At 34.8% G+C, this 22,253-nt stretch overlaps 2 protein-coding genes across 2 annotated transcripts; both read right to left on the bottom strand.

Moving 5' to 3' along the window:
* Window positions 1-8,671: 8,671 nt before the first annotated feature.
* On the bottom strand, window positions 8,672-11,140 carry LOC103828680 (probable mediator of RNA polymerase II transcription subunit 37e). Its single transcript, XM_033278379.1, is given in 4 exon segments — window positions 8,672-8,900; window positions 8,902-9,988; window positions 10,174-10,737; window positions 10,836-11,140. Coding segments are annotated over 4 exon segments (1,956 nt in total). The 5' UTR covers window positions 11,050-11,140; the 3' UTR covers window positions 8,672-8,809.
* Window positions 11,141-13,806: 2,666 nt separating this feature from the next.
* On the bottom strand, window positions 13,807-16,202 carry LOC103828691 (probable purine permease 18). Its single transcript, XM_009104317.3, has 2 exons — window positions 15,239-16,202; window positions 13,807-15,145 (listed from the first exon to the last, which is right to left on the bottom strand). Exons 1-2 carry the CDS (start codon window positions 15,276-15,278, stop codon window positions 14,001-14,003), a joined length of 1,185 nt encoding a protein of 394 aa, XP_009102565.1. The 5' UTR covers window positions 15,279-16,202; the 3' UTR covers window positions 13,807-14,000.
* Between the last annotated feature and the right edge of the window lie 6,051 nt (window positions 16,203-22,253).

Raw genomic sequence — 22,253 nt, forward strand, 5'->3', positions numbered from 1 at the left:
GCATCTTAGAGGACCTCCCTGTGAAGATTGGAAGGTATGAGATACCTACAGATTTTGTGGTGCTTGAGATGGGTGAGGAGGCTCAAGATCCATTGATTCTAGGAAGGCCATTCTTAGCTACAGCAGGAGCTATTGTTAATGTGAAGGAAGGCACGATTGATCTCCATTTGGGTAAAGAGAACATCCTCCACTTTGACATCAAGAGGAAAATGAGGAAACCAACTGTGTTCGGGCAAGCCTTCTACATTGAAGAGATGGACACTCCTGCTGATGAGCACCTTGAAGAGTTACCACCTGAGGACGACGAGGAGGGATCATCTCCCTCTACTCATTCCCCATAGAAGGTAACCCATCACACTCCCCTGTATATACCATTTTATTTTTGCATATTAGTCTTCTTTTCGGTATCTCTCTCTCTACTTGACAACACAGAGACTGTGTAACTCAAGTTTGGGGGAGGTACCAAGTATTTGATCATGTTTGCTTTGATGTTGTTTTATTGAGTCATGCATTGCATACCTATTTGCATATTAAAAAAAAAATCAATCATTTAGTTTGCATCATTTGCATTTCTAGGAGAGTCTAGAGCATATAGGTTGCATTCACATGCATTGGGAGCAATGATTTTAAATGTCTTGTAAAGAACACTACGTTGCACCTGAGTAGCTTTTGCACCTCTCAAAAAGACTTGTATGTTTCGAGCCTTGAAAACTCTTCCTGAAACTTGTTGATTGCTGAAACTCAGTCTTTGAAGCCAACTACAACCTTATTTGAACTGAACGAACTTAATGCCTCTTGCTCATGGTCCCTTGTGTACTGAGTCATGGCTATACACACTTTAGTTGTCACATCCTTTATGCCAATCTTATTTTGACAAACTCTAGTGGTAGACCACTCCCAAAACCCTTCCCTCCTTTTAAGCTTTCATTGTTTGATGAGTGAGGCCTTTTTCGGAAAGTCTTACATGTGCATAATGTTGAGAGTATCGGGAACGACAATGCTTGATCTTCATTCTTGCTAGATTGGGCACTCTATTGTCTAGCTATAGGTGGGGGGTGAGTGTTGTGATTATGATTTGGGAGGAATGAAAAGGAAAAAAATAGACTCTTTGTGCTTAAGTGAATTGTTTTGTTGGGATAAGTAGAGAAGCATCTAGCTCAAGTTTTGAAAAGTCTTGGCCCCCAGCCTAAAAAAAAAAAAAAAAAAAAAAAAAGGAAAAAGAAAAACGAAAAAAAAAAGAAAAAGAAAAGAAAAAGGGGGCTAGCAAAGTTGTTAAGAGCTAAGAAATGTTTTGAGGTTGTGAAAAATCCCTTGTAGATTTCAAAGAGAAAGAGTTGATGTTCTTAGGATCTTTTGGTGAGAGATGTGAGTTGGGTTTGACATTTGAGAATGATTGTGTAATTGTACGTTTGGGAAAAGGGTAGAACAATGGAGATTGAGCATTGTATGCATGAGTTGATCCCTTTCTTAGATACATTATGTGCAATGTCAAGGCTACTTGTTTCGAGAGTAAACCACCTTAAAGATCATATGTTTTGAACCTCTTGAATCACTTGAATAAAAGCCTTCCCTTACCCAACCAAATGACTTGGACCAACTGACCATTTGCAAGAATTCACCTGATGTTTTGTGCTTAATGAATGTGAGAGTTGGTTGATTTGAATGTGTGGATGCTTGATGATGAGTGTAAGAACAAAAAGAGTTAAGATAGGCCTAGAGAAGCTAGAGTGTAATAAGAGAGGGTGCTAGTTGTGTTTCTTTTGGCTATGTGCTCCCACCTTCAACCTCTCTCCATATGAGTTCTAGAAAGTTCACTTGTGGACAAGTAAAAGAACAAGTTTGGGGGAGTTGATATCTTGCATATTTGCATTGTTTTATCCATTCATCCATGAGCATTTTCATCATGTAGATTAGGATTTAGCCATGTCTAGGTTGCATTTTGCATTCATTGTCCTTATTAGGTGTTGGAGTGCCACATGGAGTTCTTGGGGACATTTGGATGCATTTGGAGCTTAAAGGACGTGAAATAGGTGATCATTGGACGAGCAGAGCATGGGAGCGAGGTTCCGCAGCGACGTCATGAGCTCGCTCCAAAGAACCCCCCAGAGCGACTTGCCCAGAGCGACGCCCCGAGGTCGCTCGCATCTCACACCCCTCTCGGAGCGACCTCCCAAAGCGACACCCCGAGGTCGCTCGCGTCTCTATGGCGAGACGACACGAAGCGAAGCCTGGAGCGACCTGTCAGAGCGACCTACCAAGGTTGCTCCCGATCCAGAGCGACCCGTTGGAGCGACACACCAAAGTCGCTCGCGACCTCTCGCCCGGAGACACCAAAAATCGGCCCTGGAGCGACTTCCCGGAGCGACACCTGCAAGTCGCTCCGCGTTATTTTGCTGCCGAAAATCATGATTTCTCAGGGACCTTTTTGCAATTTATTTTGGACGTTTTGCACTTGGAAAACCTATGTTTTAAACATCTTTTGTAGCCACCAGGCAGATTATCTTTGGATCTATTGAGAAATACACAAAAACTCTCTGGAGAAGTTCATCTCTTGGATTTTGATTGTTATGTTCTTGTGTTCTTGTTGATTTCTTATCTATTTCTCTACATGATTAATCTGAAATCCAATATGGGTTTAAGAGGAATCATGGAGATTAGTGAGTAATCACCTTTTGAATTCATGGGTTAGGGAGATTAAGGGTGATTAGGTTAGAGCTAGGATGTTTTAGTGTAGATCATTCATATTTCCTTGCTAGTAGAGTAATCATAATGCATCTTCTGAGTTGGCCACTCAGTTGTTGATCCTTAGGCATTTCTCACCCGAAAGGTGTTCGATGAAATGCCCGAGACAACTCTCCTAGGCTTTTAGTATACTTTGCCAAAGACATTTGTTGTTAAAGATGCTAAGATAGCTAATAGACTTGTTATTAATGATTGCTTTCATATTATTCAACCAAAGACATTTGATGTTTGAGATATGTTAGCAAATGAGCATTCATCTAGACATAGAGCTTGCTTAGAATTGTGTCTAGGCTTAAGGTTGATAGTTTGATTGATCATTTGCCATCCTTAGTTCGATACTTGATCACCCAAAGTCTAATCCCTATGCCCATGAGTTCTCTTTTCCAATAGTTAAGAAAGTATCATTCTGTTATTGCTTTCTAGTTTAGTAGTAGTTTAAAACCCATCTAAATCATTGGTTGCACTTAGATTAAGTGAGTACTTGCATTCTCAGTGCTTTGATATCCCTCAGAACTGGTTCGACAATCATTTATACTACAACATTTGTCTTAGGAGCCTTGAAAACTCCTAACATCAGATGATGATCCACACGCAGACTCTGATAATAAAGATGATGATAATGATGATGGAAATGATCCATATTTACCTATTAGTGAAGAAACTCTTCACACAACAAAGCAAGTCATTGACGCCATCATTGATCAGATACAGGTTTAGAAGGGCCGGTTGCACCAGAAGAGGAAATTACCATATAACAGAGGAGGCTCTTGAAAGGTAAAGGTATCGATATTGATTACATTGACATAATTGTTGCATATGAAAGACAAAGGGCTTTGAATAAATGTAAGAGGGATGAGATGGATGAAGCTCTGCAAAGTCTACCACATCCATTCCAAGGGATGGTCCTGAATCCCGATGGCAAGAAGAACTGCCAAGAGGAGTCTTCCGGTTCGAGATCACCAATTCCAGACTCCCAGCAAGGCCCTGACAGTTCCAATTTCCTATCTTCATGGGGCATGTGGGCTGCTGGCTGAACCGCGAGTCAAAGAAATATGTCATTCTGTTTCCCCGGATATGTTTTTCATTTTTGAAAGTATAGTAGTTGTATTGTGTGTGTGACTTAGTTTTTGTCTTAGAATTTGATAATATTTTCTCAATTCCTTCTGTTGGTAGGAGTGGTGGCTTATCTTTATTTTGGAAGAAGGAGGTTTATGTCAGAAATTTATTTTGGGATGTAAGAATGTTAGAGGTTGAAGTGAAATCTGATGATATAGTTTTCTACTTATTTTGTATTTATGGTGATCCAAACCTTAAGTATCACCATGTGTTGTGGAAAAGAATAGAAAGAATGGTAACCACAAGACAAGGCCTTTGGATCTAGTAGGTGATTTCAATCAAATTCTCTCTAACCAAGAAAAGAAAGGAGGCCGGCTCCGTGATGAAAAATATTTTCAGGATTTTTGAAACATGTACATTGCATGTAACTCACTGACTTACAACACAAAAGGGATCTCATGGGTGGGGAAACGATGTAAGCATACAATCCGATCATGTTTAGATCGTGTCATTGTTAATGGTGATTGGGAAACGGCTTTTCCAAACACTGAATCAGAGTTACTCAAGTTGTATGGGTCAGATCACCGACTTGTTATTAAGACAATATACTCTACACCTTCTAAGAGAAGAAAGATGTTTCATTATGACAAACTCCTACTGCATTGTGATGATTTCTGGGATAATGTAGCTAAAGGATGGAATGAATCGGGACCTGCGGGTGTGAGAGGGTATCACTACACGAATTAAGGATTGTCGTAAATCCCTGGCTTTTTGTAAAAGAAATTTGAATCTCAATTCCTCCAGACGCGTTGAAGAGCTGAAGAGTGTGTTGGATCAGGCCATAAGTTCTCAGAATACAAATCCGGACATGATTACATATTTAAAGAAAGAACTTGCCCAAGCTTATAAAGCAGATGACACTTACTGGTTTTTAAAAGTGGAAATACATGGCTCAACGTTTGTGATCGTAATAAAAAATTCTATCATTCTATTACAAAGACTAGATATGTTAGAAATAGTATTACTATAATCAAATATCATGAAAGTACGGTATACAAAGGTGATACTGTGATTGGTAGTCATGCTGAAAATTTCTACAGTATTATGTATATATTAGATTGTGCTTATTCATCTGATGAAATTTGTGAGACTTTTCAGTCAATAGTTACACCTGCCATGAATCATGCTTTGACACGGGGGATTATATAAAATGACGGGCTCACAGCCCGTTTCTACCAGAGATAGGCCCTGTTCGTTTGTACATCTGGAAGATGCATCCAGATGGTCCATCTAGATCTATGCACTCGTACGTAAACAAAACAAACCTTTGTTGATTCTGACTGAAATATCGCAATCTTTATTGGAGTTCTGTCCTATTGGTTTAAGTAACATGATGTGTAAGATCATTACTAAAATTCTGGTGTTTAGACTGAAACCAATCTTGGATTCAATGGTTTCCGAATCACAAGCAGCCTTCATCATGGCTGCATGATCTCTGATAAGATACTCATTGTAAATGAGATTATGTATTTGATACTAATCACAAGCATCCTTCATCTCTGGTATTTTCTTCATAACTCTTTTGGCTTTTGATTTTTGCCTCACATGGGTTGGCAGTGGAAAAAATGTTCCATCAGATATCGCACCCTAAAAGCCGCCTCTGGTGACAACCACCTTCCTGACTCAGTTCGCCATGCCTCCAGAAGTTCGAGAAACTCTTGAATCGAGTTTTTCATGGCCAGATATGAAATACGAAGAACCGAAGAGGTCTGAAGGAAGCGCCTTCAGATAAAAATGAAAAGTTAGATAAAAGAAAAGGAGCAACTAACACAACATTGAATGCGTTAGGGGAGGGGTGACGCCTAGGGTTCTCTTTTTTTCTTTACTTGCAATGCTTCTTCTAAATGTTACTTTTGTTTTGTGAGAAATTATGGGATAACTTAGGTGATGATGGTCTGTGGTTTTTGTTTTAGTTTTCGTTTTCTGCAAAACTCATTTTTCATCCAATCAAGTTTTAGCTTTTACTTTTTAGCTTATATTTGTTTGTAAAAATTATTTGATTTGCCAACCAAAATTTTCAATAAATAGACTCCCTAGAGTTTTGTGTAACGTTTTTGAAATGTTCAACCAATTTATGAAGAAAAATCAAAACCAACTTTTGTGGGATTTTATAGAAAAAAATGATTTTTGTTTCTTTTTGTAGAAAGTACTTCATTTTAATTAATTAAAAATCAATAAATAATATTTTCATTAAGATAAAATTATCATACAAGTTTTTGAACATGAGATTCTCATTTAAAAAATAATTTATTTGTGTTTCATATCTGTAAAAATAAATTTAGATATGCATATAAATATTAATAAATTGTAAATAATGTAATATAATTAGATACATTAAACAATAGCCAAAAATTGTAAAACATAATGTGTTTTATAAAATAAAATATATTTAAAATAATATTGAAAAATAAAAAATAGCCATTCAACTTTTTTTAAATAAAATATAATTTATAACTAGTTTTAAAACTTGAAATATTTTTGTTTTTGTAAATTTATAGGTATTATATGATTATATTTTAGTATAATATTAAAAATAAAATAATTTAAAATATGTTAATGTATTTTTTATTTTTAAATAACAATCATTATATTTTGAAAATTTTTAATGGTAACTTCTTTATATTTTATTGTTATCTATCTATACTATTATTTGAGAAGTGAATTTGTTTACTTGTTATTTTCTCCATGATTTTAGTGAATTTGATTACTTATCATTGTCTTCATGATTTTATGATAAATCATTAGTTTTATTAATATTATTAGATAATTTTTTATATATATATTTATCATGATATTTAAGATAATTAATAAACATTTCTACTGATATACAAATATTATTTTAAAAATGTATTTTAATATATAATTATCAACATTTAATTGATAAATATATATTAAAAAATATCTAACGATAATATCATAATTATGTTTACTTATATTTTTTTTGGAGCATATTTATCTTATATTTTTATGATTTTAATGACTAGTATTATAGACAGTTTTTCTGATTCTTATTAGAAATATTATAATATATATAAGTATACTAATATTTTAATTAATCGATCTTTTCGGTTTATTCGGTTGGATTGGTTAATATACTAAACATATCCAAATACTGCGATTTTTTAAAAAAATAACATTCATTCGAGTTTATTCGTTATTACGAAATCCAAACTAATTTTTTCTATTTTAGTTCAGTTCGGTTTTAAATGGTTTGGTTTTTTTGGATTGAATACTCTTAGGTTATTATTATTTTGTTGATATTTTATGGGTTGTAATTATTTATAATACTTTCAGTGTCACTGGATTTCTTTTCGGTCCAAATACACTTAGTGGGGGTTATTGGTTGGTGTATTTTGATGGATTTGAAAATTTAAACTAAATCTTGTGTTATTGGTTCTATGATTTTAAAATATTTAATCAAATCATGTGTTATTCGTTTAATGATTCATAAATTCTAATTCAAATCAAGTGTTATTCGTTTAATGATTCATAAATTCTAATTCAAATCAAGTGTTATTCAATCATATGGATTTACTAATAGATTTGATTTCATAATGTATTTGAATGGATTTGCATGGATTTCTTTGTGAAAAATACAAATGCCCAAATCCGAAAGAAAACCTCCGGATTTGTAAATACTAATCCGAGAAAATTTGAAATTTTTTATATTTTACTTGGATTTATAAATACTATATGGATTTCTAAATCAATAAAAATATATAAACCAATAACACCTCCTTAGTGGGGGTTATTGGTTGTTGTATTTTAATGGATTTGAAAATCCGAACTAAATCTAGTGTTATTGGTTTAATGATTCATAAATTCTATATCAAATCAAGTGTTATTCAGTCGTTCGAATTTAGTAAGAAATTTGATTTTACAATGGATTTGAAAAGTTTTTTTTGGATTTTTTTGCTAAAAATACAAAGACTCAAATTCGAGGGAAAACCTCCAGATTTGTAAATACTAATCCGAAAAAATTAAAAATCTGCATATTTTACTTGGATTTATAAATACTACATGGATTTCTAAATCAATTAAAATATATAAACCAATAAGGCCAAGTGTTTAATTTCAAATCCAAGTTTCTTAATTTGATTTCTACTATAGAAATTTTTTTTGTTAAAATCTACATTCATAAATAAACTATGAAACAAAATAAAATAATTTAATAAATTAATTACCAATATGAATATTGAAATTTTATGACTTATAATATTAATTTAAAATTTATATCTAATAAAATAATTTTTTAGTAAAATAAATTTTAGAATTAAAAGTTATATATATATATATTGATCTACACATTGTGGGGGACATCAACTAGTTTTTGTACTATTTTAAAATAATGTATTGGCTAGAAAAACTAAAAAGTACAAGCAAAACCAAAAACAAAAACAAACAAAAATCTAAATCTAAAATCTAAAAACCAAAGCTAAAAAATTAAAAACAAAAACTTGAAAATCAATAACCAAAATCTAAAATCCAAAAACTAGTTAAAACAATCAAACACTTAGTTTTTATGTAAATGTGAGTTGTGATATTTTCTTGAACTCCACAGTGATGAAGTTGATAGAACTATTTTTGGTATGGCGTCTGCTTATAACACACACTATCGTCAAAACATCAGAAATGTGATTCAGTCTGAAGCTAGACTTCAATGAGGTAAAGATTAAAGAGAAAGAAACAAGATGACACAAACAGATCAAAGCAAGAGTTCAAATTTTCAGAGCAATTCACTTGTACTCAGTGCGCATTCCGAAGCCATAAATGCAAAGCGAAGCAATTGAAAATTTGGAACCACAGAAACAGAGACCAATAAAAAAAAAAAATTCTGCAATCGTTAAGTTTGAAACTGCAACTCAATTCGCAATAAGGTCCACAGAGGATAAAGTACATAACTAGAAAAAAAAAAAACAAAACATACAAGACTAAAATTGAGACTGGAAAACTAAAGAAGCAGTTTAGTCGACTTCCTCAATCTTGGGACCAGCACCTCCAGCAGCAGGAGGAGCTTCATCATCAGCAGGACCACCTGCTTCACCACCAGCTCCTTGATACATCTTAGCAATGATGGGGTTGCACACACTCTCCAACTCTTTCATCTTGTCTTCAAACTCGTCTGCTTCGGCCAATTGGTTAGCATCAAGCCATTGGATGGCCTCCTCAACGGAATCCTCAATCTTCTTCTTGTCTGCAGCAGGAAGCTTCTCACCGATCTTGTCATCACGGATGGTGTTTCTCATGTTGTAAGCATAGTTCTCAAGAGCATTCTTGGCTTCGACCTTCTTCTTGTGCTCCTCATCCTCTGACTTGTACTTCTCAGCTTCTTGCACCATCTTCTCGATCTCGTCCTTTGACAAGCGACCCTTGTCGTTGGTGATCGTGATCTTGTTCTTTTGGCCAGTGGTCTTGTCCTCGGCAGAGACATTGAGGATGCCGTTTGCATCAATGTCGAAACAGACCGTGATCTGAGGAACACCACGTGGAGCAGGAGGGATGCCGGAGAGCTCAAACTTTCCAAGGAGGTTGTTGTCTTTGGTTCTAGCTCTCTCACCTTCGTAGACCTGGATCAACACACCTGGCTGGTTGTCTGAGTAGGTGGAGAAAACCTGCTCCTTTTTAGTCGGAATAGTTGTGTTTCTCTGGATCAAGGTGGTCATAACTCCACCAGCGGTTTCAAGACCAAGAGAGAGAGGGGTCACGTCCAAGAGAAGAAGGTCTTGCACCTTCTCATTGCCTTCACCGCTAAGAATAGCACCCTGAACCGCTGCACCATAAGCCACAGCCTCGTCAGGGTTAATGGACTTGCAAAGCTCTTTACCATTGAAGAAATCTTGGAGAAGCTGTTGGACTTTTGGAATACGTGTAGAACCTCCGACCAGGACAACATCGTGGACTGTGCTCTTGTCCATCTTAGCATCACGTAGACACTTCTCTACAGGCTCCATACACTTCCTGAAAAGATCCATGTTGAGCTCTTCGAACCTAGCACGAGTGAGTGCGGAATAGAAATCAATCCCCTCAAATAAAGAGTCAATCTCGATGGTGGTCTGCGCAGTGGAAGAAAGAGTCCTCTTTGCTCTCTCGCAGGCAGTCCTCAGCCTCCTAAGAGCTCTAGGGTTACCGCCAGGGGCGGATGTAGAGAAATATTTTGTTGGGGGCATAGCTAAAATTACTTATAGATTTAGGGATAAATTTGCTATAAACACAGGGGCATAACTAAAATTACTCATGTTTTACACAGGATTTTGAAAAAGTACTGGGGGCAGTTGCCCCCTTGTTACATAACGTGGCTCCGCCACTGGTTACCGCTAATGTCCTTCTTGCTCTTCCTCTTAAACTCTTGGACAAAATGGTTAACCATCCTGTTGTCAAAATCCTCCCCACCAAGATGAGTGTCTCCAGCAGTGGCCTTGACCTCAAAGATACCTTCTTCAATGGTGAGAAGAGAGACATCAAAAGTACCACCACCAAGATCAAAGATCAAGACGTTCTTCTCTCCAACACTGGTGGCCTTCTTGTCAAGACCATAGGCAATGGCAGCAGCTGTGGGCTCGTTGATGATACGCATGACATTCAAACCAGCGATGACACCAGCGTCCTTTGTGGCTTGACGCTGAGAGTCGTTGAAGTAAGCGGGAACAGTGACCACAGCGTTCTTGATGGTGACACCAAGGTAGGCTTCAGCGATCTCACGCATCTTGATGAGAACCATGGAAGAGATCTCCTCAGCGGCGAACTGTTTCTCTTCGCCTTTGTAGTTGACGACGATCATGGGTTTGTCGGCAGGACCCGGGATGATCTTGAAAGGCCATAGCTTCATGTCGCTTTGGACAGATGAGTCACTGAATCTTCGACCAATCAATCTCTTTGCATCTGTCACAATTAACAGAGTTTAGAATATCAAAATCAACTTTAGAATGTCATTAATATTCAATAAAGATGTTTCTATAAATCAAGCTGAGATTACGTACCGAAGACGGTGTTAATGGGGTTCATGGCGACTTGGTTCTTGGCGGCATCACCAATCAATCTCTCGGAGTCGGTGAAGGCCACGTAAGACGGAGTCGTCCTGTTACCTTGGTCATTAGCGATGATCTCGACACGGTCGTGTTGCCATACTCCCACGCACGAGTAGGTCGTTCCCAGATCGATTCCGATCGCAGGACCTTCTCCTTTTCCAGACATTCTCACAAAAACTTCTGCTAAGACTTGTGAAGATCGATGAGAGTTAGAATTAGGATTAGGATTGAGTTTAAGGTGTGTGAGAGAGAGAGCGCTTGAGGTTTTCTTTTATAGTACGCATTGTGCTTCATGTTTCCAGAATGTTCGATGAAGTTTTCTTGACCGTTAGATTGATCCGACGGCTCTAAGAGACTTGTTGCCTTTTTTTCCCACTTGTTAAGGAATAGAAAGTTGCCACAAAACATGCATATGTTTTTATTTCACTTATAATATTGTCTATACACTGGATCAGTTGATCCTCTTTAAATTGATATAGATTTCTTTAAAATAAATCTATAAATTAATATTTTATGCCAAAAAATTAGGATTGGGCAAATAAACTGGACCAAAAAAACCAGAACCAAACCTGATCCAACAAAAATGAATCCAAAATATAAATATCGAATGGATCTTGTTTTATGGTATTTTGGGTTATCGTTTTATCCGAACCAAACTCGGGCCTGATAGAACCCGAAAGATTCAAAATCCTCCAAATTTTTTTTTTACCAAACATGATCTTAATTTCTAATATGTATTTAAAATACACTAAAATATTATTGAACATCTAAAATAATTATTTATTACATAAATAATTGACTCAAATACTTAGTTTAATATATATTTTTGGTATTTGGTTAAAATATTAATGTTCTTATACTTTGACAATTGTATTTGGAATTCAATTACTTTTCAAGTTTAAACAATGTTTTTTAAATGTTTAAATAGTGTTTCTTAGGTTTATAGAGTTTCTAGTTGTTAATTTTTATTTGCTTACGTTTCATTATGTATGATTTTCATGCATACAAAGCTTTGGTTTGTCATGATATATCTGATGTTGTTACGTATAGTACAAAGAAGAGTTTCGTTTGGTTGATAGACAAGTCTGCTAAAATTATTTTGAAGGAAACAATAAGTTTTGAGGAATCCACGTAAACAAATGTATATAAATTATTGGATATATATTGAGTTTAATCAAGTACAAATTAATATTTTTGGAACCGATAACCCGATTACGTATCCAAAACCAAAACTATTTTAGGTTCAATCGGATCTTGGAAATATAACTAAAACCAAACCAAACCCGACTAAATCCGAACTGAATCCGACCCAAACTTTTATAATATCTGAATGGAGCGGAAATTCATGAACCTGAAAACCTAAAACCAAAATATACCCGAACCGAAATCCGATTGCCCAGCCCTACAAAAATTCAAGATTTAATTAATAGAATGGTTACTCAGTCAAAATATTAACAAGATAAAATGTCTTGGATAACAAAAAATTATTTGGAGAAGAAATTGGACCCATGATGAAGGTGTTGTTGTTATTAAATGAACAGTTTTGACAAAAAGAAAATTAATCTCAAAATTAAACACATGAGCAGAAAAGAAGACCCTCAAGTGTTAGTTATTATGAGGATAATACTTGTCACAATGAAAACTATATGTTCTTAATTACTTATGTTTTGCAGTTTCCTAACTCAGATATTTTTGTTATTCATAGTGTAGCTTCATTGTCATTGATCTATAATATAGTTTTATATGAGGTGAAACGTAAGTTTTGCAATGTAAATATTGTGTTTGGCAAGGACCAGTTAAAAACCAGTCTAATTATGAGTTTTGTTTATGATTTTTCATCATTGTGGTTAATTTCTTGCCTCATATGAATTTGTTAAACTATATGTTTTAGTTGTCATGATTAGTTGACCATTATTTATATTTTTAAAGGAAGTTTTTGATATTGTTACCTGGAAGGTAGCTGTATGAAGTAGTTGATTGTAGAGGCGATTATGTGTAGGGATGTTGGGAATAACATCTTTTAATTTCTCTTTTTTTTTAAGGTTATTCCCTAAATAAGCCCTTTTAATCATTGTTGTTGTTTTACACATTTATTTTATTTTGTTCTATATTAATAGAAGAAAATAAGCCTTGGTAAAATACCAAAATCCAAAGAACCGAACCAAACTTGATTTGAAAGTAATATAAAACACAAACTAAAACTGATAAAATATTGAAATAGATCCAAAATTTTAATATCCGAATAACCATATCCAAATCCGTTCTAAACTAAAATATTCCGGATCGCAAAAATATCTAAATTATAATTATATACTTAAATATATTAATTAATTTTAATTTTATATCTATTAGATATTAAAAAATATGAAAATATCTAAAAATTATCAAAGTAGTTACAAGTAAATATCTAAAAATAACAAAAATGTTCAAAATACTCAAAATATATATTTTTCAATCCAAATATTTAAGCTGGACTAATTTTTATGTAAGTTTAAGTATTTAGTCTTACATTTATTCAATTTTTTATGTTTTATATTATTTTAAGTTTTGGATTTTGAGAACTTAAGTATATTTGGTCTTTTTTGTTAAAAATTAAATAATTAAAATGGGTACCGAACTCGAATCCGAACCGAATATGCAATAAATCAATTGGATTTGAATGAATATATGAATGTTCGTCCCTAGAAAAAGTTATATTACAAATTTCTTATTACAAAGTAAAATAGATAATCTAATCAACTATTTCAATCCGTGCACGCATTACCTAGTGGTTCATTATTTCACCATCCTATAAATTAGGAACTTAAATTTCCTTTCCCTTTTATTTATTAGTCTAGGCTCTTCTTTATATTCGATAATATTTTCCATTACTTTTTTTTGTTGAGCAAAAAAAATTCCATTACTCAATAAGAGAAATATACAATTCACAAAGGGAACCAAATCCTCATTAACCACTTTTTTTTTTTTACGTTTATTAACAAGTACCGGAAAAGTACAACAATTAACAATGAATTACACAGTTTTCAGATCTATACAACATATTTGACATTGATTTGAAAGATAAAGAAGTACAAGAAAGTATTTGAAAAGACCCAAACGTATATTTGACATGAGAGATTAAACTTCAACACTGTTCTCTCTTCGGTCAAGTTCCATCATCTCCTTCTTGTTTTTTTTGTGCATTGAGTAGAAGTACGATCCTAAAGCCAAAGTTGTTCCTATCAAAGCACCTATTCTAGGCCAACTAAAATCATCATCCATAAAATCAAATGCTAACACAACAATCAGAGCCACAAGTGGTGAAGTACACATATGTACGACATCACCAAACAAACCCGAAACATAAAGCACCAACCCGATCAATCCGACCGACCAAACCTGCCACGACAAAGCCAACCCAACCAAACTTAAAACATAATATGTGTCGCCTTTCTTAAACCGTTGGCTATCGTCTTTCAATTCCTTATATTCACCACTTGCAATCAAACCAACAAGACAAACAACTGATGCGACAAAAGAGACGCATATTTGCATCTCCAAGACCATTCTAAACACTTTCTTGTTACCATATCTCTTTGTTTTCACCAAAAGTTTCTCAAACCCGAGTTGGAAGAAGCAGAGAGATAGTGCGAAAGCAACCGAACCCGCGAAGGTTAACCAAGCTTGGATGTTATAAAATTCTTCATTTTCATCAGGCTCTCCTCCAAATTCAGGGCTACCGAATACGTATATCACAATAGTGAGGAGAATAGATATGATGATCCATCTGTTAAACTTGAAACGGTTAATGATGGCTGTGAAAATAGCTGTGAATATCAATTGGATCGCGGAAATCAACGTGAATACACCATAGTTCGCGTATAACTTCCCAAGAGCGAATAACTTGCTATGAGCAGCAACAAGAACACCAAGCGACATGTACAGAAAGAGGATACGAAAAGAGAGAAAACGAGTATTGTTGGTTTCAGGGTTTTGTTTTGGGGAACGGAAAATGAAGAAGAGAGGGATAAGGATTGGAAACGCAGCGTTTTGAATCAGAGCCTGTGTCCATGTTCCTGTGTATTGTAGATCTTGATCACTATCTTCTCGATTGTCTTGGACATAGAAGAAGTTTAAGAGAAGCATGACAAGAGAGTCTCCGAGCACGACCAGAAAAAGACACAACGAAACAGAGAGCCACCATTTTCTTTGAGTTACAATCAACGATCTTCTTTGGCTCAATATCTGGTCTGGTTCTGGATTCTGAAGGTGCTCTGATTCTTCTGTTGATTCAAGAAAATTTATAATCCTTAGTTGCTATTTTTGGGAGCAGAAACAATATAGAAAAAAAAAAGAATTTAAGACAGCGAAAGTACCATGTCTTGTAGTCTGTTTTGAAGCTTCTGACATCTCCATGAATTTTTTTTTCTCAGGTCTCAAGCTCTGAAGAGTTTTAAAATCCAAGTACGTTTCATTCTCTTTGGATATCTTATATAATAATAAGATGATCTGAGCATAGTTGAAGAGAAGTGCGCGTAGACGATGTCTAGGTCCATCTTGGCGGCCATATAACTAACTGTTTTCACTTTTTAATAATTACAAATATCTCTGATACGGCATCACATAACATAATCCTTTCACAGATAACGTTGGTACTTTGAAAATACCTCTGCTTATTTAAAACAATACTAGATCTTGATCCGCGCAACCGCGCGGGTATTCTTTTTCGGTTTTATAAATATATATATTTATTTTAGTTCATTAGTGATATACAATTTTAACGTTAACCATATATTTAAATGTTTATATACCTATTTCAAATATAACAATTTTATAGTTTACATGGTGTAACAATCAATAGTTTAAAACCATCACATGTATTTGTTATTTCTTATTATATATTTATGTTACTGTATTTGGATTTTGTTATTAAACAAATTAATATATGCATGAAACAACATATTTGAAAATTATTTTGTATCAAATTTATATTCAATTTTGACCCGCCAACCTTCAAAGTCGTATTTCCTTATAGCAATATTTTTTTTACGTTTATTCATTTTAAAAATATATTCTTTATATATACAAAAAATCTAAAATACATTCAATTTTTATACATGTATCATATAGTTTGCGAATGTTAAGTGGTTATGTCATCGTATTATATTTTTAGTATAAATATTTTATATTTATGAAAATAAAATTATAAATTTATCAATTTAATATAATTTATCATATTTAATTTAATATAATATTTTTACTTTAACATGAATTATTATTATTATAAAATAAATAAAATAAGATATAATTTTTGTGTTTCATTTTATAAACGATAATTGAATATATATTAATGAATAATAATAGTTCATTGCTAATTACAAAATTAGTTAAAATATTTACATAAACTTCCTGAAAGTTAAGATATTGTTAAAATATTTTTCAACAGATTTGTTAGAATTATATATATATATATATAGTTAAAATGCAAAGATATCATAATTAAAATAAATACAACAATTTTTATATTATTAGCTTTAATAAAACACATGTTAATTTTTATACATGTATTATATAGTTTGCTAATGTTAACCCATGTTACCAACATATTATATTCTGAACATAAATACTTCTGAAAATAAAATATATAAATCTAATAATTTAATGTAGTTTATCATGTTTAGTTTAATATAATAATTTTCTTTTAATATGATTGATTATGATTATATAATAGGTAAAATAAGATAATTTATTCTTCATTTTATAAAATATATTAATGTATAATAATATTTTAAAACTAATTACGAATTATAAAAAATATTTACATAGAATTTTTGAAAATTAAGATCTTGTTAAAATTTTTTAAACAGATTTGTTTGATTTAAGAAAAATTATATTTAAAATTAAAAGATATCAAAAGATATTATGACTAAAGTACTTCAAATATTATATATATTATTAATATTAATAAAATACATTTAATATTTTTTAAATGGTTCAAATTAAAAAATCACACATGAAAGAAGTCATAATTTCTATTTTAATACAACTCATTATATATATATTGGTTAAATTATTTAAATCGGTTCAGTATTTTGAACTATACAATGGTTTATATTACTACTATGTATAATTTATTAAGTAATCAAATACTCCCTCTGTTTCAAAATAGATGATGTTTTGGAGAGTTTTAGATGTTTCAAAATATTTGATGTTTTGATATTTTATATTAGTCTTAGCTTTATTGAAAACTGTGTGACCAATGATGTTTTATAGTTTTTTTTCATGATTGGTTGAATTTGTTTTAGTTTATATTTTAAATGCTATTATTTTAGGTAAAAGTGTATTTCTTAATTCTTGTGCATTGAACCAAAACATCAACTATTTTGAAACAGAGGGAGTATGTGTTTGTTAACCAATCCGGTTTTATAGGAGTCGATTGTTATATTAGGAATTATATATTATTAAGTCATATTAGTAGGACCAAATGAATCATAACTGATTTTTAGTGAAAGTCCATTTTTTAAAATATCACACATGAATCAAGGTTGTGACTTCTCATTTAATATATAAGATATATCCTGGTATAGAGATAAATTTTTTATCTAAATATTATATTCTTTAGTTTATTTTTTTCAACCATTTCATTGATTTTCACCAAGAACCTCTGGTACAAACAACTAATATTGTTAGGGTTAAAATCGGTCCACACAAAACCAACGGCTAAAATCTTCGAGAAATTGTACCAAAAGTAAATATGAGATGGAAATACCGAAGAAACTAAACTGCAAAAGCCAAACCTGTTTGCATAATGATACACGAACAAAATTCATATATTTCATCACAAACTAGGAATAAAAGAGTTTCTATGCAAACATGAGATGATCGGAAAAATGTTATTTCAGAAAGTTTTTGCGAACGAGTTTTACAAAACAATCTTCCACAAAATGAAATTCGGAAAGTTTCTGCGAAAAAACTCTTGTAAGAAAATCTACAAGATAATCTTCCACAAAACAACTTTCAGAAAATCCTAGCTAAAAACTTGTGTAAAGTAAAACAAACAAAACAATTCTGAAACTATACGAAACGATCAACGGAAAAGAGAAAGGAACAGGAGAAAGACTTCATCACTCTGGGACCCACATCCTTTCTCCTCTCTCTCTCTCTCTCTCTCTCTCTCTCTCTCTCTCTCTCTCTCTCTCTCTCTCTCTCTCTCTCTCTCTCTCTCTCTCTCTCTCTCATTGCCCTCCAAGCTTTATCTCTCTTCCTCATCGCCCTCCAAGCTTCATCTCTATTCCTCATCGCCCATGAAGCTTTGTCATCGCCCTCCAAGATTCTTCTCTCTTCCTCATCGCTCATGAAGCTTTTTCATCGCCCTCCAAGCTTCATCTCTCTTCCTCATCGCCCATGAATCTTTGTCATCTCATCTCGTCCCTCCAAGCTTCACCTCTCTTCCTCATCGCCCATGAAGCTTTGTCATCATCGCCTTCCAAGCTCCATCTCCCTTCCTCATCTCCCATGAAGCATTTTCATCGCCGTCCAAGCTTCATATCTCTTCCTCATCGCCCATGAAGCTTTTTCATAGCCCTCCAAGCTTCATCTCTCTTCCTTATCGCCCATGAGGCTTTGTCATCGCCCTCCAAGCTTCTTCTATATTTCTCATCGCCCAAAAACCTTTTTCATTGCCATATCCATTGTTCTCAATGTTCTCATTTGAATCTCCTTTGAAATGTCTTTAGTTTCGTCGCAGTCGGAGTTTCCATTGAGATTTCACGAAGAAAACAAGCAAAGACATTATTTTCTCATAAAAGTTTAAGTCAAATTTCGAGTCGAGGATGATTAATTAAACACCATTGTGTTTTTGACTAAATGAATTGATTTTTATCATTTCATAAGACCAACAACATAAAAATCGTAAACCGGACAAATCGACGATTTCTCAGAGAAAAGTCGTAAAAACAAGTAAGTCGTAAAACGTCCTGAAACTACCTAAAACATGATGAAAGCCCACTTATGGCTTCGAATGAGAACCAGTCTGGATTGCAATGTCGGTTTACTTGGCTTGGTGAAGATAAATGTAAAAGATAGATAAATGTGAAGTTTCCAAGATAAACGTGAGTTTCGAGAACGTAAGGAAGAATCTCTGCGAAAGAGTAAACCAAAATCGTGATGGAAGGAGAAAGACGACCGACTCTGGAAGCATATATAAGCACATCCGGGCAGAAAGAAAAAAATAAGTCTTTGGTTACCAAAACTCTTTGCACTTAGAAACCTTAGGTTTGGTTTTTACCATATTTTCTATTGCTTGCACTCTATTACCAGACAAGCATCGCGAAAACAGTCTGATCTCTTGTTCAACTCTTTGTAAATTGAATTACGTTCGGCTTAATCCTCAAAGAATGGTACGTAGACAACCTTTCATAAGGTCTAATAAAAAATTAATAAAAACCTTTTTCACATATTTTTTTGTCTTTTGCTAAACGTACTGACACAAATAAAAGTTAATTATTTTAATATTAAATCTAATGTTCTATGAATAAATTTACCCAGAAAAAATAAACATATTAGTATGTAAATAAATCAACCAATCTGAATGATATACATTTTTCATTGTACATTTTCCAACTTATGCTTACATATAAAATAATTATATTTGCAGTAAATATATTTTGTTAGCAAAAATAATGGTAAAAAACATAGGACAAATTTATTAATTTTGGAAGATTGATATCAGATTAGTAGAAAACAGACTGTCCAGAAAACATTTAACAAATATTCTTTTTTTTTGCAACTAACATTTAACAAATATTCAATTCCTTTAAGAAGTTATTTTTATGATATTTCTACGAATGCCATACTTACTGATGCAGCAGCATCCGAGTAGCTTCAACGTCAAGTTTCCTTTTCAAGTTATTTCCTTTTTACGTAGGGTTTATGTTTTGCCTTTTCTATTAGGTTAAGGATTTTAATGACGGTTTAAGAGTTCTATATAAAGAACTCTCTTATGGCTTTTGTAAGGGACGCTTTTGATAATTAATAAACTAGCTTTGAGCTTTATGCCTTGATAGAGATTTGATTCAATTCATCTTGTTCGAGAAGCCTTGGAAGAGATTCGATTAAATTCATCTTCTTCAAGAAGCACGTCTCTAGAGTTTTCAATCGAAAACCCTAGATTGAGCTGATATCTTGTTCGTACCCTCCATCAGGTTGGTATCAGAGCAAAACCATCACCACCCGCACCCCGCGCCCACAACCTTCGTTCGTCACCATGCCCCGCGCCAAGAAAGAAACCCAAGCTGAAATCACACAACGCACCATGGAAGAGATGCAGACACAACTTGCTCAACTTACTCAAGCAATGCACGGTCTGCTAGCTCAACGTAACGCACCAGCCGCCGCACCAGTAGAAGAACGAGATGATGAACAATCCGATCACGAAGACGATGCTAACCCATTCGCGATTCTTGGAGAAAATCGACCAAGAGCTCAACCAGCTCAACCTCATGACCAATGGGATCGGAGCTTTAAATTCGAAATACCAGAGTTCCATGGCAGCCAGGTCGCGGAAGATCTCCTTGACTGGATCGCTACGGTAGACGAAATACTAGAATTTAAGCATGTTCCGCTTGACCAATGTGTCCCTGTCCTTGCGATGCGGTTTCACAGCAGAGAAACCGCGTGGTGGACTCAACTTAAGGCATCCAGACTTCGTTTAGGCAAACCTAAAATCGAGACATGGGACAAATTGAAGAAACATATGCGAAAGACGTTCCTACCTTATAACTACGACCAGTTAATATTTCAACGACTACAACATCTCCGTCAAGGAAGCCGTACGGTAGAAGAATATGCCACATAATTTTTCTTGTTATTAAACAGAATTGATCTTCATGATTCAGATAGGCAACTAGTCGCCCGTTTCATCGGTGGTCTTCGACAACAAATTCAGCATACGTTGAACCTGTTTAATCCTCTCACGCTCTCAGAAGCTCATCAACAGGCTTTAACCGTCGAAGCACAAAACAAAGCGACCTCCATTCCGTGGAATTCCACTCGGCAACAACGCACATCACAGGTCACAACTCCAACAGCTACAACACCGGCACCGCTCGCGGCCACACCCTCGACAGCCATTGTTCCCGTTGATGCGTCACGACCAGCCCGCACAGGTACCTTGCGATGTTTCGCCTGCGGCGAAGCTGGGCACAGGCAGGCGGCTTGCCCTCATCGAAATCAACGAGGCCTCTTGCTTGACTCTTCAGGCCGTGATGTTGAGATTGAGTTCAATGAACCTATCTATGACGAACCTGAGGAATTAGGGCCCGATACTGGTGTTTGTCTAATGTTGCGCCGTTCTTGCCTAGCACCACGCAGCAGCAACGACTTCCCCCAGCGCAATAATCTATTTCACTCTCGTTGCACCATCGAAAGGAAAGTATGTAAACTGATTATCGACTCTGGTAGTAGTGAAAACGTTATTGCCGCGGACGCCGTAACAAAGCTCGCACTCAAAGATGAACAGCACCCGGCTCCGTATAAACTCGCCTGGCTACAGCAAACTCACGATCTCCTGGTCACTCGTAGAGCTTTGGCCACCTTCTCTATTGGTGATACATATCGTGACACAATTTACTGTGACATTGCTCCAATGGATGCATGTCATTTGCTTTTCGGACGTCCATGGGAGTTCGACCGAAGAATAGTACACGACGGTTTCCTAAACACCTATACTTTCACATTCAACAATCGTACCTTCACCCTTAAACCTTCACTGCCGTCATCATCATCACCTACAACTCCCTCTCCAGCACGTCCTACAGACTCATCTAACCCTCTCTTACTTCTACACAAGACACCATTCGAAGCGGTAATGCGCGAAGAAGATATAGTTTTTATCTTAACTGCGACGCCATCGTCGCCACTTCTTGACAATGAAACTCGGCCAGAGTTTCAAGCCATCGTCAAAGAATTTGAGGACGTTTTCCCAAACGATCTTCCTCCGGGATTGCCACCATTGCGAGATATTCAACACCAAATAGACTTTATCCCTGATGCTAATCTCCCCAACCGTGCGCACTATCGAATGAGTCCAACAGAACATGAGGAACTACGAAAGCAAGTTGAAGAACTAATTACTCGAGGTTTCTTACGGGAGAGCATGAGTCCTTGCGCCGTTCCAGCCCTATTAGTTCCAAAGAAGGATGGTTCGTGGCGTATGTGTGTGGATAGTCGTGCGGTGAATAAAATAACTGTTCGATATCGTTTCCCAATTCCTCGCCTTGATGACCTTCTTGATCAAATCGGGACAGCACGGATATTCTCTAAGCTGGATTTAAAAAGCGGTTACCACCAGATTCATATTCGCGAAGGAGATGAATGGAAAACAGCTTTCAA

The sequence above is a fragment of the Brassica rapa genome, chromosome A01 (genome assembly GCF_000309985.2).
Source record: "Brassica rapa cultivar Chiifu-401-42 chromosome A01, CAAS_Brap_v3.01, whole genome shotgun sequence".
Taxonomy (NCBI): Eukaryota; Viridiplantae; Streptophyta; class Magnoliopsida; order Brassicales; family Brassicaceae; genus Brassica; species Brassica rapa.